Source organism: Vombatus ursinus, unplaced genomic scaffold (genome assembly GCF_900497805.2).
Source record: "Vombatus ursinus unplaced genomic scaffold, bare-nosed wombat genome assembly UNPS02014818.1, whole genome shotgun sequence".
Classification (NCBI taxonomy): Eukaryota; Metazoa; Chordata; class Mammalia; order Diprotodontia; family Vombatidae; genus Vombatus; species Vombatus ursinus.
In genome coordinates this window covers 14,107,576-14,120,862 of record NW_020954596.1, presented here as the reverse complement: position 1 = coordinate 14,120,862, position 13,287 = coordinate 14,107,576, and the positions used below count along the sequence as shown (strand labels likewise).

General features: G+C 38.3%; 1 protein-coding gene across 1 annotated transcript in view; it reads left to right on the top strand.

Moving 5' to 3' along the window:
* The window catches only part of SORCS2 (sortilin related VPS10 domain containing receptor 2), a 797,231-nt gene that overhangs the window by 310,835 nt on the left and 473,109 nt on the right, over positions 1 to 13,287 (top strand). Inside the window, exon 2 of the mRNA XM_027836375.1 lies at positions 108 to 207. Coding sequence (XP_027692176.1) covers positions 108 to 207 — 100 coding nt within the window. The remainder of the gene's footprint in view (positions 1 to 107; positions 208 to 13,287) is intronic.

Below are 13,287 nucleotides of genomic sequence, written 5' to 3'. Positions count from 1 at the left end.
AGAGGAGCCAGGGAAGCAGATTCCCAGGGTAAACAATTACAGTTACAAACCAACTGGATATTGGGAAATTTGAGTAGACATTTAATGTTTTTCTCTGTTTCCTACAGGTCATCAGATTATGGGACCTCATACACCAAACTCAACTTACAGCCAGGCATCACTACAGTGATTGACAACTTCTACATATGCCCTACAAACAAAAGAAAGGTAAGAGACCTTCTTTTCTATTTGCAGCTAATTATTCACTCTAAGAAATTTTGACTGAAGTTCAGTGACTTCAGGGGAGAATTTGCTTGGTAGAAACATAATAGAGTCATTTTGCCGCAACAGGAATGCTCACATTGAAGTTTTTCTTGTGTAACCTCATGTCTAAGAGTCTGAGCCATGTGGTCACAGTTGGCTATCTAATCCTAATAGTGGTTAATTGGTCCATGAAGAATTCTGTCGAGCATTTATTTAGAAATGCTGTTTTGTCTTGTACCTACAGAGGACACACACACAAATTAGATGCGCAGAGAGAAAAATATAGACAAATTCATGCAACTGTGGGGAGATATCCACACACAGAGACACAGAGAGACAAATACACATGGTGGTAGACATGGTCATATATACATGGAGGCAGAAAGATTCACACCTATGAAAATGAGGGTGAAGAAAGAGAAATTTTGGTATAGGTACAATGTTTACTATTGATCTATTTTGAACAGAAAAATGTGTCTCTATACTTTGGAATTTGGCATAATTAAATATCAGCCATGAGCATTCAATTGATTAGGAATGGATACGGTCTATTTCTCTGATATTCATTGTTGTTCATCTCTCCCATGTGCTAAGCATCATCTTGTTCTGAGGCATATTAGAGGACTCTGCTTTGTAATGTCCTACAAGACAGGTAACTGTTTTCTTGTTCTTTGAACCTGAACTACTTCCATGCCTTTCCAGATTTTCCCTGGCAGGGAACGACTCTTTGAGCTAAGCAAAAGGCATCAACTCATTTCAGGCACAATTGGCTTTGGTCTCTTACCCAAAGAACTGGGAGAGTGATCCAGCTCCATGTACTCATTCCTTTGCATCTGGATGAGGAGATAAAATCTGAAAGTAGCTTGAGTGGATTGAGACTGATATAAACTGCTCAGTGGCCTAAGAAAATTAGCCATCAGGAAGAAATTGAAGTTTAACTGTGACCTTGTAGTGTTTAGATACTTAACATTATATATGTGTGTGTGTGTGTGTGTGTGTGTGTGTGTGTGTGTGTGTGTATTTTTTTCCCCTTGAATGTGATAGAGGTAGGCAGGCTTGCTTTTATCAGTATTGGGAACTCCTGATGTGGAAAAACACCTTCCATCAATGGCAGAGCACTAACTCCTCTGTACCTTAGAATCTTAAAGGGCCACTTGAGACATTGAGTAGTTAAGTGACTTGTCCTGAGTTACATGACTGGTATATATCTGAGAAAGAACTGAACCCGCATCTTTCTTTCCAATGTAGCGTGCCATGCTACCTACTCACGATTTCCTTGTTGTTTTCAGATTTACAAAATGTTTCCCTCACCCATTGCTGTGTGAGGTAGTTAGCACAAATTTTATTATACTCATTTTACAGAAAAGGAATCTGAAGTTCAGAGAAAGCTAGTGGTCACAATAAAGACTGCACATTAGCAAAGAACTTTGAAAAATCTGGTATATGCTTTAACTCTGTGAACTTCAGCCAGACGCAAGGCCCCATTCACAGCAGTTTCAGGTTACATTAGGATTCAGCTGCTAAACGTCATTCCTTCAGGCTGTCTTGATATGCTTGGCTTTATTTTTAACAGGATGTCATCCTTTTTTTAAGCATTCCCTTTTCTTAAATGGGCCTTTTATTGCTTGTAAAAAGTGGTCTGATTGACAGGCTTAGAATTGAACTTAGGCAGAACAGAATGTAGAGAAACAAAAAGGGAAGAGGCAGATTCCTCTTATGTGATGAATGTGCCACTTTGGACAGGAAGACATCAGCATGCAGGAGAGGTGATTCAGATTGAGTAGTCACAACTTTCTTGGTCCGTTGGCAGATAGGAGAGTACTAAGATGCTCCTTGGCAACTGGTCTATCCCATCTGAACCAACTAATCCCTACCCCCTACTCCTTGATCCCCAAGACTTCTCTGCTGTAGTTAGCCTCAGCACTTAGCTCAGTACTTGGTGTGATAAGTGCACAGTCGATGCTTAATAAATATTGGTTGATTGGTTGGATGGCCAACAGACTGGGACTAACTTCATTCCTATTGTGAAACTCATTTGAATTTTCCTTTCTTTTTTCCTCTATCTCTCAAAATATCCTGATGTGAATGATATAGAATCTTAAGACATCCCTGGTACAAATTTCCAGCCATAGGTGATCTCAGGAATGCCTTATCATCATAGATTCACACAATGTTTGAAAACAAAACCTCAGGCAATTGAACAGTGCAAAGCGTGTTTGCTGCAGAGGGAAGTGAGATTAAAACATATGTCATTCTTTGGTCACCTATTCTGGGGTCTGTGAACTGGGAAGAAGTGTGGGCAATCAATTCTGTCAGGGGAAACGGAGCTGTAACAAGATAAAATTGTGCCTAGGGCAAATTCATTAGGGGAAGGCAGGATAGAAGTGGAGTAAGTGATGATAATCCATAGGATGATCTAACAGGGGTAAGGGATAGCGAGCAGCATTGTTTGAAGAAGGCATCAGAGCTAACAGCTCAGCATATCTAGAGGAGCACAGAGTGAGGCATGAAGTAGTGGTACCTATAGGGAGCTATTACACCAGCCCCAGGGAAGAAAGCACATGTTTTACCCTAAGAAGGAGGAATCCCCTACCCATCCGAAAAAGTATATCCTCTGGGCCAAAACCCCATTCCCAGGAATCCTTCAAATTTTGCTATGCCCTTCCTAAACTCTGGAGCTTCACATGACTCTGCTTTGCCAAAACTACTACAAGGCTTTAATATCAGCAGACTGATTACTCTCAGGAGTAAGACCTCTGCATCCTCCTTCTTAAGTTTAGTAGACGTGTCATCCACATACACCCACAATTAAAGCAGAACTTTGCTCAGTGCAGGCACTCCAGGTTATGTCTTGCAGTAGCGTCAACTTCACTCACTGCCCTCAGCTTTCCTTCTGCCTCTGACCAGGGTGCTGACATCCTCTGCAGTGTCTCATCTTTCAGAAACTCCTAGTCTTAAATTCAAAACTACTCGACATACATAAGATCAAGGAGGCATGGTTAGCCAAAAGTGGTTCAGAAAAGGCCTGGACACTCTAGTGACTCATAATGAGTCAGTTGTGAGGCATGACAGCTCCCCCTACCCGAACCACCCCTCCAACTCTGAAAAAAAAAATGTAATTTTAGGTTTTAGATTGTATTTATTTAAAAGAAAAACATAATTTCCAGAACGAAAAGAAAAAGTTATTATCTTGTTGTCCTCTGCCCTGGCTGGATCCCATCCAAAATGTTGTGTTCATTTCTAGACATCACATTTTAGGTAGATCATCATAAAATGACGTGGATCTAGAGGGGGCAGAATGGTGAGGAGACTGGCAAACTTGTCATATGAGGATTGTTTGGGGAAGAAAAACAGACAACTAGGAATGTTTAGTATAGAGAAAACGAGACTTGAGTGGATGTTTGAGGGAACACGATCAATATTTTCAAGTGTAAAAAGGGCTATTGTGTAGAAGGATTGATTGGACTTGTTCTGTTTTGACCAAGAAAACTGAACAAGGAACGATGGATAGAAGTTGTAGAGAGACAGATTTCTCCCTCAATTAAAAAAGCTTTCTAACACTTGGAGTTGTTAAAAATGGGCTGGCTTAGGAGGTAATGTGTTCCCAATCAATGGAGTTCTTCAAGCAGTGACTGGATGGCCAATTGACTGGGACATTATATAAGAAATCTCTATACAGGTAGGAGTTTAGCTTGATGGCCATTCCAACTCTGAGATTCTATAACTCTGAATTATGGTTTGGCTCCTCCTTGAAGCCATCCCTGAGGACTCTAGGTCTCATTATTATTCATATATTCTCAATTCCTAGAATACTTGTACTTTAAGGATGAAGAAGTGACTTCATCATTGTGAGTATACTGATGAAAATTGAAACCCTCTAAAGCTTTAATGAGTTGCTGTAGAACCCCCCTTGCCATGCCTCACCCAAATTATCACATGGTTATCAGTCTTTGAGTGATAGCTTTTTCAAATTTCTCCATGCTGGATGCCCAATAACAGAATCACAGCACGTGGCTGGGTCTATACTGAAAGTTTTGCTACCTTCAAAAGTTGCTCCAGAGCTTCCACTCTGCTGGTAAGGCCTTGAAGAATCCTTGGTTAATGCAACAGCACGATAAGAATATAGTAAATTTTTCTATGCATATACCTTTGAAACCTTCGGCAAGTAAGTCAATTACCTCTTTGGGCTTCAGTTTCCTCATTTGAAAAATGAAAGGATTAATCTAGATGACTTCTAAAGACCCTACTAATAGAATATTTGCAATCTGATGAGGTCCTTAAGGAGGACTAATGGGAGAATGATAAGAAAGAAATAGCTTCTTTTTATATAAAGATTTATGGTCTACAAATTGCTTTCCATATATTTCTGCATTTGAGACTCATCACAACCTTGTCAGGTAGTTAGAGCAAGTGTCATTATTCCCATATTGAAGATGAGAAAACTGAAGTCTGAAGATGGAGGCTGAGTTGGGATTCAGAGTCAGTTCTGGGTCATACAATTTAACACATGATTGTATAGTCTTTTCTCTGGAATGCTACTCATCTTATACCTACAAACCCTTATTTTACTGTCTGGTACCAAAATGTCTGTTTAATACATCTTCTATATGAGAGACAGGCAGACATACAGACAGAGGAGAAGGAAGAGGAAGAGAAGACAGGGAAATCAATCAGGAGCTAAAGAATGGTGGAAGGTTTTATGGAAGAGGTGGCATTTGAGCTGGTGGTGGAAGTCAGCCCCTTTATCCCACCTTAATTCATAGGACAGTGTAACAGATGGCTTGAACAAGTTTTGAAAAGTTTGGGTCTCTATTGATTTTAAATAACTTGACATATAGTTTCTCTCACTTTCACCAAGAAACTTTCCAAACTGCTTGAAATATATTCAAGTGATATGTGTGTAAAGATCTAGCATCCAGATCCCTTTAATATTGACCAACATGATCATGTCCTGAGAAAATACATTCTGCAGATGGATTAGAGATTTTGCATAGTAGAGCTCTCACACTTATGACAGTGATTCTGATTCATCATTCACAGGAAGATTGGAAGCGTGCTTCATAGTCACAGTAGGGGCAGCAACAGGAGGAAAATAAAACCTGACTTTTACTTAGTAGTATGCGCTTGTGATATACTTCACATACATTATTTCACTTGAACATTGCAAAAATGACCCTGTGGGGAAAATAAATAAATAAACAAATAAGTAAACAAACAAATAAACAAATACCCCTGTGAGGTAGGTGCTACCAATATTTTTTTTTAATGGATGAGAAAGCAGGGGCTCAGAGAGGTTAAATAATCTGCCCATAGTCATGTAGCTAGTGTCTGGGGTGGGATTTGAACTTTGTATGTCATAATATTTCAGTATAAGTGATACACTGTGTACCAAGTGCCATTGTGAAATCAGCCTAAGGAATGATGGGAAAATCCATTAAACGGGCTTGAACATAAAGCCAGCCAACAAAGAGCAGGGAAATTTGCAAGAAGACTGGGTACAGAAAAACAGATAGAGAATCATAAAATCTTAGAATTCAGTTCAACAAACATTGATTTTACTGAGGTGTACAAAGCAGAGTATTCACAGAGAGAGCAACAACAGAGTTCATAAGATAATATGATCAGTTGACTCCCTGTTCATGGAAATAGTGCTCTAAGTCAGCATGGAATTACACAGGTCTTGGAGATGTGTGCCCTGGGAAACCAGCACATGCTGAGGGGTGGGGTTGGCACAATAGCAGCTGCATGTTACCATTACCAGGATTAGTGAGCTGTGGAACAAATATCCTTGTGGGTCTCATCAAATAAAAGTGATATTAAGGGCAGACACATGAACGTTTGGCATTATTTACATGCTGTGGGGAACTTAATGTTTTGCTATCAAAGAAACAACAAAGATGAGAGAGTATATTCTCACTCTCTCATCCCTGTTGTTTCCCATTTTAAAAATTAATAGAAGTCAATTTTCTCCCCCTCCTAGCCATCTCTGCCATTGGGAAAAAAACAAAAAACAACTAAAACTAAATTCCTTAACAAATATGCACAGTAAAGGAAAACAAATTCCTGAACTGGCCATGTCCAAAAAATATGTCTCACTCTATATCCTGAGTTCATCACCTCTTGCTTTGAAAGTAGACAGCAGGCTTTATCATCACTCCTCTGGAATCATGGATGGTCATTTTACTGATCAGAGTCTTCAAATCTTTTGAAGTTGGTTATTTTTATAGTGTTGTTTTATTGAATAAACTTTTCTCTTGGTTCTGCTGAATTCATTCTGCATCTGCTCAAAGAGAAATGTTTCCAGGTTTCAGTGGAACTATCCCTTTATCATTTCCTGTAGCACAGAAGTATTCCATCACATTATTATACCATAATTTGTTCAGTTGTTCCCCTATTCATGGGAACCCCCTCAATTTCCAGGTCTTTGCTACTACAAAAAAAAAGATACTCTAAATATTTTTGTGTCCATGGGTCTTTGATCTTTCTTTAATCTTTCTATTTATTTGAAAAAGTGCTTTCCTGTCTCCTATTTGTTGTGAATTAGTTGCTTAGTACTCCTAGCACAGTGTAATGATTTATGCTATGCTCTGTACACTTAGTTCAGACCACATCCCAACACCACCTAACCAGTGTAAGAAGAGAAATATGAGCTATAGCTAGGTGGCACAATGGATAGACAGATAGAATTGAAGTAAATAAAACCTGAGTTAAAATCCTGACTTAGATACTTAATGGCTATGTGACCTTTGGTAAGTCAATTAACCTTTCTCAGACTTAGCCTCCTTAACTGTCAAATGGGGTTGAGAATATCTACCTCAAAGTGTTATCATGAGGATCAGATGAGATAGAATATGTGAAATACTTTGCTACCCTTAAAATCCCATAGAATAGTTAGTTATTAAATATTAGCTCTTAAATTATTTATTCTCTAGGATCAAGACTAGTCATTGTTTTCATGTGAGTTCTTACAGCCTTTTTTTCTATGTTCTTTGTTTACATTTTAGTAGTCCTTGTTTTATTTTTCCCAGTTCTACTTTCTTCTGTCTGCATGAGTTCATACAAATGGCCTGTTCTTGATGAAGCCATACTGGCTTGTGATGATCACAGCTTCCATTTCTAGATACTTACTCACTATCCCTTTTATAGAATGTTTTAGAATTTTCCCAAGAAGCACACTAATAGGATCATTCCTGAGATAGATACCATTCTCTTTCTATTTAAAAATCAAACACTTGGTCTTGTACAATCTTCCTTTACCTCTGGTTTTCCAATTTTTTTTCAAAATTGCTAGTTGCAACATAGCTATCATATTTGTCACTTCTTTAGAGTTCAGAGCCCAGAGTGAGGAAGACCTAGATTCAAATCCAGCTTCAGATACTTAAGAAATGTATGACTCTGGGAAAGTCATTTCACCCTTGTTTTCTTCAATTTCCTCATCTGTAAAATGGGAAGAATAATAATAATACCTATTTTACAGGGTTGTTGTAAGGATCAAATGAGATACTTATAAAGCACTTAGTACACTGCCTGGCACATGGTAAGCACTATATAAATGTTAGTTAACATCATCATCATCATCATCATCATCATCATCATCATCATCGTTATTATTCATAATTAACCTAGAACGTAGTACTTCTGAACCAGTACACTTGGACAGCCAGGACCCTAAATGTACAGCTAGTGGTTCTCTTGCCATTGCCCTTCTTATCCAAGCTATAAATTCCTTATTAGCCATTTTGGGTTCTGTTCTTTCTAGTCCAAATAATCTATGTGATAGAGAAAATGGAAGCAAAGTGAGAATTAAGTAGTTTTGACTTTTCCCCATTGTCCATAATCCTATTTCCATTCACTCCAAACAATGGTCCTATTTCTTCTTTGATTCTTTTCTTTTCCCCAATATAGTTTTTTTTAATCCATGTATTTCTGTTGTTAATTTCCCTTAAATACTCCACTAATTCTGAACTTTAGCACTATTGACACTTTTATTAGCACCACTTAAGTTTTTAGCCTATCTTTGCTTCCATCTTCTACATTTTTCTTATGAAAACCTAAATTAATTGGTAGAATCTTTATTGACCTCTTCAAATAATTTTTCCTTTTTCTCTGAAATTTTTTCCTCTTTGTATTTTCTGAATTTCATTTTTGAGAGCTTCCCATCACCCCAGTGTTAACATCCCCTGTAGTATTTTGGTCTGTACTATAATGCCTATCCTTTCTCTGAATTCTTTTCAACCTACTCTTTAACATTTGATGTTCTAAGGTCCATTCCTGGTCTGAATGTCTGTGACCTGCAATGCCTCCTATCTACTCCCATCTGTACCATCCTGTGCCCTAACATCCTTTACAGAACTAACATTTTATGACTGATCTTCTCTGGGCCTCAGTTACCCCTTCTGTAAAATGAGAATATTGGATTAGATGATCTCTAACATCCTTTTCAGCTATAATGTTGTCTGAATTCATGAATTAGAGGACATTCTGGAAGGGAGGGAATGATATAGCATGAGTGAGAGCCAGACAAGAGAATACTAGGAATTAACAGAGTAACAGGATGGAGAAAATAGATAGGGACTCCTGAGGGGTTTGAGTGAATGCCAGGATGCAGACTCATGTTGGGCATAATGCATTCTCACTTAATAATATCATGTTGTCCTTTGTTTTCAGCAGCGATGATTGTTATCTGAGTGTGGGTTGAGCAGCTCTCTTTTCCACAAAGCTTAAGTACAGACACTCTCCATTTGTTAGTTACCTAAAAATCAGTGTGTGTAAAAGAGGATTCTGCCTTTTCTATTCTGCAAGAACGGTTCAAGTTGTCTTTCTCAATATCCCTTCATGAAGAAGAGGAAAGAGCTGGACCTAGATCAAAGCATCCCTTTGGAAAAAGAACATAACACATCTTATTAGAATCCTTCCCTGTATCTTTTCTATTTCTACTTCCCACCTGCCCCCAAGACACAAGTGGTGTGATTTCACTTTGCTTAATTTAGGAGGCAATTAAGTTTTTCAATAGAACAGTAGATCTGGAGTCCAGAAGACTTGATTTCAAATCTAGTTTCAGACACTAACTATTTCTGTGACCATGTGCTTATTTAGTCACTTAACTTCTTTCAGCCTCAGTTTCCTCATCTGTAAGAAGGAGATAATGATAACACCTACCTGGCAGAGTTGTTATTAGGATAAAATGAGATAACATTTATAAAGTGTTTTGCAAGACTTAAACTGCAATATAAAGGCTGTCATCATCATCATCGTTGTTATCATCATTGTCATCATCATCATCCTAATTCTTCTTAGTACTTTGTCTACATTTTTCCATAAAACCATAGATTTAAAGCCCTGAAAGGGACTGCAGAAGTCATATAATCCAACTCCATAAATTGTCACAGATAAAGGAAACTGATCTAGGATCTAGGATCACATGGCTAGAAAGTGGCTGAGTTGAGCTTTGAATCCAGACCCTCTGACTCCAAATCCAACTTTCTACTGTGACATTGTATCTGTATTTTGTCCTCATGTAACCCAACCAAATTAACAAACATTTCTTAAGCATCTACTATGTGCCAGCCACTGAAATACAAAAGAAAAAAAGTCATTTCCTTTAAGGATCTTACATTCAGAAGGTAGGAGAATGGGCAGGGAACCATGTACACATATAAAGATATGCAGGATAAGTGAAAAATAAACACTAACTGGTGTAAGGAGGGATTAAGAAAGACATCATATAGAAGGTAGTTCTTGTGCTGAGTCTTGAAATTAAGAATCCAATGAATGAGTGAGTGAATGAAGCATTTATCAAACATTATGAATCTGAGGTAAGGAAGGAGTGTATTCCAGACATGAGGAGTTCCAGTCAAATGCACGGAGATGGGAGCTGGAGATGAAGAGCCACGTGTGAGGAACAACAAGAATGCAAATTTCATTAGACCATAGAGTGTGATTAAGACACTCATGTTTAGTGAAATTACAATGTATCATAGTTATTTATGTATTTGTCTTTTATCCTTCATTCAACTATAAGTTTCTTGAGGTCAGGGCCCATGTCTAATCTTTTAATTACCAATGCACATAACAGTAATGTATAGCATGTATGGTTTATAAATATTTTTTGTTTCTCAAGAATGTGCTTTGGTAATACATGTTATTGGTGTATGTGATTTGCTTTCAAGATTTGAAGTTTTATGTAAACCTAACTAATAACCTTAAGGCATCCAGGATCAAATAGATCAGCACTAAAGGAGGATGGATGGTTGTGAAAGTCCTATCTCTTCCTTAATCATTTCTTCTACATTGGAGGCATATGGGTACTTAGGCTCATGCTCTTAGTCTAGAGACCCTGGACTAGCCTAAAGCTCACTCATATTAGCAACTGACCACCTTATAAGAATTCTAAGTGCCTTAAATCACATATAGACAAAACTTTCCACAAACAAACTCAGATCTTGTGGGGGACAGGGTAGATGAGACCTGTCTGTGCAGGTCCAGAGCACAGGGCACTGACTCAGGTAGAAATAAAATGATCTGAACATAAAACCTTATTTGACAATGTCGAGGCACTTATTATGTTGTTTATTATAGTTATATGTGAAAGGGTCATACCTTTCCCCTAATTTATAATCCTTGAGGGTTGAGGTCATAGGTTATATAAACTTTGTGTCTCCTCCAGCAACCAAGACTGCACACAATAGGCACCTAATATATATTGAATTGATCTAGCAGGGGTAGATGAAAGCTAGGCAAGTGGCCAGGAAACTGGATATCTTATAAAACTGAAAAGTTGCTTTTCCAAAGGCTATACTTTGTAATATTCCTCACTTATTTCCATAATCTACTCATTTGGAACTAGCCCTCTTTCTTTTCCCTGATACCAAATACCAAATCTTCTACTGCAGTTTCAGATGTGGACAGCTCCCTGCTACTGCAATGGCTTCCTGTTACAGAAACCAGATTTAGAGGTCCAAAAGTGGACAACAAACCCCTTTCACTGTTCACTAGCCCACACAAAGTCCTAGGGCCCTATTCTGTTTTGCATCTTTATACTGTGCTGAGGCTCATACTCGGTCTATGTATAGGTGGAAGGTGAGCTTGCCACTGAACACCACCTCATTGCAGAGACAGATTTAGACTTTATGTCTGTAAGAACTCTCTAATAACTACTGTCCACAAGTGGAATGGGCTGCCTCTGAAGTTGGTGTATTCATCCTCTATCCTTGAAGATGTCAAAACCGAGATTAGATGACCACTTGTCAGGAATGTTATAGTAGGGATGCCTTTCATGCATATACTGGTCTAGCTGGTTGCTGAGATCCTTTCCAATTCTCATGTTTCAATAATTCTGTTATTTTATGAAACTGGATGAGAGGTCTTCTAATGTCCCTTCCAGTTCTGGTCCTCTTTGAAAATGAAGGACAAATAATGACAATGATATGATCCAAATGACTAGATACTTCTTTTAATAGTCAATCCCATCAACTGACAGTGCCTATACAAATAAAGAGTTGAGGATAATTTTTTTCCTCAGCCCATATAAAACATACTTTAAGTTTTCTGAGCATGGAAGTATCAGTACTTAGGAAAATCCTTAAGAAAATCTTCTCCTTTGATTATTCTCTTGATCAAGCTCATTAGCCTTACATGCCTTACTGGACTATTTGATGAGTATTGGAGGCCAATCAAATTGATCCCTTGTTGTCTAGCCCTCCAGAAATGAACCATTTAAAAACTCATCTAGGCTGGTACTCCACTTCCACTTTACAGACCATTGACTTGCCTCTCCTCAAAACTTTTCCCATTTGGTACAACCTATGAGCATGTGACCGACTAGCTGTGAGAAGCCAAGACTAAACCCACCACAGCATAAAGGCCCCCAAGGAAGGAATTAGCAAAGAGAAGCACCATTGCTATGGAACTATAATTATTGTATTTCAAGTTGTGGTGAATGTGACATAGGAAGATGTAAAATAAAAGAATATTGCTAGTCTTCCTTGCCTGACAGTCTCAGTAGCTTTGGGGAGCATTATGTGGGGAGGGATGGTGGCACTAAAAGAAATATATAGAAGTAGAGAGATTGGCTTAGTTTTAGTCCTGCTCAACTGTGGATCTAAGATCTCAGAACCCTGAGTAGGAGAGAGAGGGAGTTCATCTTGATGATAATTGAAACTGTTCTTGGACTTATTGGGAAGAAATAGTAATGAAAATGAGTAAATCTTTTTCTTCTTGGTCAAAGTAGCATCCAGAATCAAATACCATTTATGCCAGCTAGGCTTGATGTTTGAAATATGTTTTTACATTTGTCTTTCTGTTCATTTTCACATCTAGTAAACCTGTACTCTACAGACCACCGAGAACAGAAATCTAATATCAGATCACTGACTAGCAACTGCTAAAAACATTCTTGGTAAACCTGCAGTTCTTTAAAAAATATATTTTTTTAATATTTTAAAGTTTAAAGTTGTATCTACAACTGACACATGCTAGATTTGTGATCCACGGCAAATGACCTAGTTTCTCAATGGTCCATACAACTCTCCAAGATGAGAAGTTGCAGACAAGGTAGTGACATTGACAGTAGGAGTTTCCTCATCTGGAGAACCCTATATTAGTGGATCATGGGTCCATTTCACACCCATATCTATAACTAGAAGCTTCTCTGAATGCTTTGGAAGACTTGTGTTTGTTTGTTTATTTGAAGTGTTGTAGCCAGCATCAATAATTAAATGATACCTTTGAAGGATAGAAGCTTCCCTCTCATCTCTTTCTCAGGTAATCCCTCCTCCAAGAAGTCTTCAATTGGACCATGCCTCTAAAGCATGGAGATTACATAGATGCTAGGCATTTCAATCCTCTCATTTTACAGGTGAGAAAAAAGATGTCCAAGGAAGTGAAATGACCTCCCCAAAGTTGCACAGCTAGAAAGCATCAAAGGTGGGCTACTGTACTGTAGCTGCCTCCCAGGTCTTCCCTAATCCCGTGCCAAATAGTTTTACACCAAACTGTGACTAGGTTCAAATTCTGCCACTCACACATACTAGCTGGGGGACTATA